The sequence below is a fragment of the Trichechus manatus genome, unplaced genomic scaffold, assembly GCF_000243295.1.
Source record: "Trichechus manatus latirostris isolate Lorelei unplaced genomic scaffold, TriManLat1.0 scaffold00185, whole genome shotgun sequence".
Classification (NCBI taxonomy): domain Eukaryota; kingdom Metazoa; phylum Chordata; class Mammalia; order Sirenia; family Trichechidae; genus Trichechus; species Trichechus manatus.
In genome coordinates, this window is record NW_004444121.1 from 2,226,115 (window position 1) to 2,228,714 (window position 2,600).

Consider the following 2,600-nt stretch of genomic DNA (forward strand, 5'->3'; position numbering starts at 1 on the left):
AGGGGTGGCGGCGGCGTTCTCCACTGCCCTGAACACGGACTTGAACTCAAGTAAATCAGATGCACTGAGGCGACGTCCACTGTATTCGATCCATTGTCGCGTTTGGGGGCCCCTCTGTGCCCTGCCCCAAGAGGCTCACAGTCTAGGGGGCAGGGTGGGGTGAAAACAGGCACCTGTCTAGTGCAGGGGTGTGCTTCGCCTTGTGGGGGGGCTCCCTTCAGCATGGCCGTGTAGGCTGGGCATTGTGGAGGATCTCAGCTGGGGTGAGGGTGGGGACGATGCTCCAGGAGAAAGGTCTGCCTGGGCAGAGGAGTGGCCGAGGGGCAGGGTGGGCATGAGTGGAAGGTGAGGGGGTGGCGCAGGTTTGCTGGAGCATCACAGTTGGGGTGGCTGGCTGGTATGGTGGGGATCCCAGGAGGGACAAGGAGCAGAGGCCACGTGTCTGGCTTGGGGTGAGGCCCCGGGAAGAAGTCTGGCAGGGTGGGACTGTTAGGCAAGGGAAGGGCCCATCTAGCCATTTCACAAGTGGGAAAAACGAGGCTGAGAGGGAAGGGCCTGGCTAGAGGTCGCAGCCCGTGGGACCTCTGCCAGGAAGCATCCTTCTCTAGACTTACCCCTGTGAGAGGTCTCAGAGAAAGATCTTATTACCCCATTTTACAGATGGAACAGCTGAGGCTCAGAGCTGAGACCCTCAGGCCAGGTTGAGGAGGCTCCACTGGGGACTGTGACTTGAGACAGGCTGGCTCTGCTGAGTCCTCCACCCTAACCCTTAGGGGGCCCAGCAGGACAGAGGTAGGAGAGGGAGACACAGGGGCCCTGGCCTGGGCCAGCCCTGCAGCCATTGCTGAGCTCTCCACTGGAGACAGACTGGAGTGTGGGGTTGTCCTGGCAGACGGCTTCACTCAGCCATGCATCTCTCAGGAAGGTGCTCAGGGCTCTCCAGGGCCTGGGACACGGGCTGAGGTCTGGGCCCAGGCCGTGGTGAGCGGACTTGATCCTTGGGAGCAGGAGGGCCGCCATTTTGCGGCCCCTACACGGACTTCACATTTCGTCTCTGGGGTCCTGGCCTGACACCTCCCACCCCCCCACTGCCCAGCAGAACTGGACCCTGTCCCCAGTCCTGCCTGATGTCCCCAGGGGCTTGGCTTGGTGACAGTGGAGACGGCCGTGGGGTGGTGGGCAGGGAGCCAACAGGTGGGACGCCTCTTCATTGAATCTAGATCTTTCTTATGGAAAAATTCTGTGCAACCAAGCTCTGAGGGGTGGGGCAGGGCTGTGGCGGCAGGCGCAGGGGGAGGAGGGCGAGGAGACTGGCGCCAGTACTCCTGTCTGGGCCGCCACCTTCTGGAGGAAGGAGAACTGCCTGGCAGCGAACTCCCGGATGCCCGGCTCGGGGTCTTTCTTGAGATCTTCAAAAGCTCCAGGAAGGAGGGGCAAGTCAGAGGCGACCTGAGCTGCGGTCTGCTGCAGCCCCAGCCTTCGGAGGAGCCCTGGGACGCTCCCCCCGAGCAGCCACCATTACAGCTTGAGGCCGGGTGGGGTGGGAGGCGCCCAGACACTGTCCCCTCTGACTCCCAAGCCTGGCGTGCCTCCCTTCCCCTGGTACTCTGCACCCCACGGCCCTGTCAGCTCCGGTGAAGCCCTGGCCACGGCCTTACTTTGAGCCTTGGGGCAGCCTGTGGAGTGGGGGGGAGCCCATTTCCCAGGTGTCACAAGTGAGGCTCGGGGAGGGGAAAGGTCACCCTCACCCTCTAGAGATGGGGGGGGCTGGGCTCTGCTCGGGACACCTGGGTCCTTGTCTGGATTCTGATGGTGGGGTGAGGGGGCCTGAAGAAGCCCCTACCCCCTGGGGCCTCAGTCTCGCCGTCTGTGAAATGGGGGCTTGGCTGAGAGGCCGTGTAAGATTCTGAGCGTTCTGCAGCTGGAGTGGGAGGGCCTGGCCTGGGCTGGGGGTGGGGGGCAGCGGGTGGGGGCTGCTTACTACAGAAGAGCAGGTTTGTGTCAACGCCGGTCACCATCTGGGACACGGCCTGGGGGTGATAGCAGATGGTATAACCTGCATGACACAGAGAGGCACAGAGTCCTTGGTGGGGGGGTCTCCAGGTGAGTGAGGGGCTCCCCATCTTCTATGGGGGGCTCAGACCCACCCCCTTCCCCTCCTCAGCCCTGAGACCCTCTTCACTCATTAGCCATGTGGAAGGTGTTAGGGTGGGAGGGCCAGGGTAGGTGAGGGTCAGGACAGCTCAGGTGAAGGGGGCAGCCCTGGGGGCCCACAAGCTGTCCCCGCCATCTGCCCACCTATGAAGAGCGCGGCCCAGGTCTTGATGTGGTGGTGGCAGCTGTGCAGGTAGCTGAGGGCCTGTGCCAAGTGGACACTGAACTCCTCCTGGCTGTGGGTCATCTGGCCAGAGGGGGCATGCCTGTCACTCACGGGGCAAGGGAGGACCCCGTGCTGCCCCCTGCCCGCAGGGCTGCCTCAGCAGCTGTGTGCGTGAGGGGAAAGAGGAACAAGTGGGGACCCCGAGCCTGCCTCCCGACCCGGGCCTCACTAGGCAGGTCCAGAGGAAGTGGCGGGCGCTGAGGCCCCGCTCCCAGGCCAG

The 2,600-nt window shown here is 63.6% G+C and overlaps 1 protein-coding gene across 1 annotated transcript in view; it reads right to left on the reverse strand.

The window, feature by feature from the left end:
- LOC101343209 (maestro heat-like repeat family member 5) overlaps positions 1–2,600 on the reverse strand; it is a 65,146-nt gene that overhangs the window by 7,312 nt on the left and 55,234 nt on the right. Inside the window, exons 28-31 of the mRNA XM_004387414.1 lie at positions 2,550–2,600; positions 2,299–2,401; positions 1,982–2,056; positions 1,324–1,418 (exon numbers count right to left, since the gene is read on the reverse strand). Of these exons, the coding sequence (XP_004387471.1) occupies positions 1,324–1,418; positions 1,982–2,056; positions 2,299–2,401; positions 2,550–2,600 (324 nt within the window). The remainder of the gene's footprint in view (positions 1–1,323; positions 1,419–1,981; positions 2,057–2,298; positions 2,402–2,549) is intronic.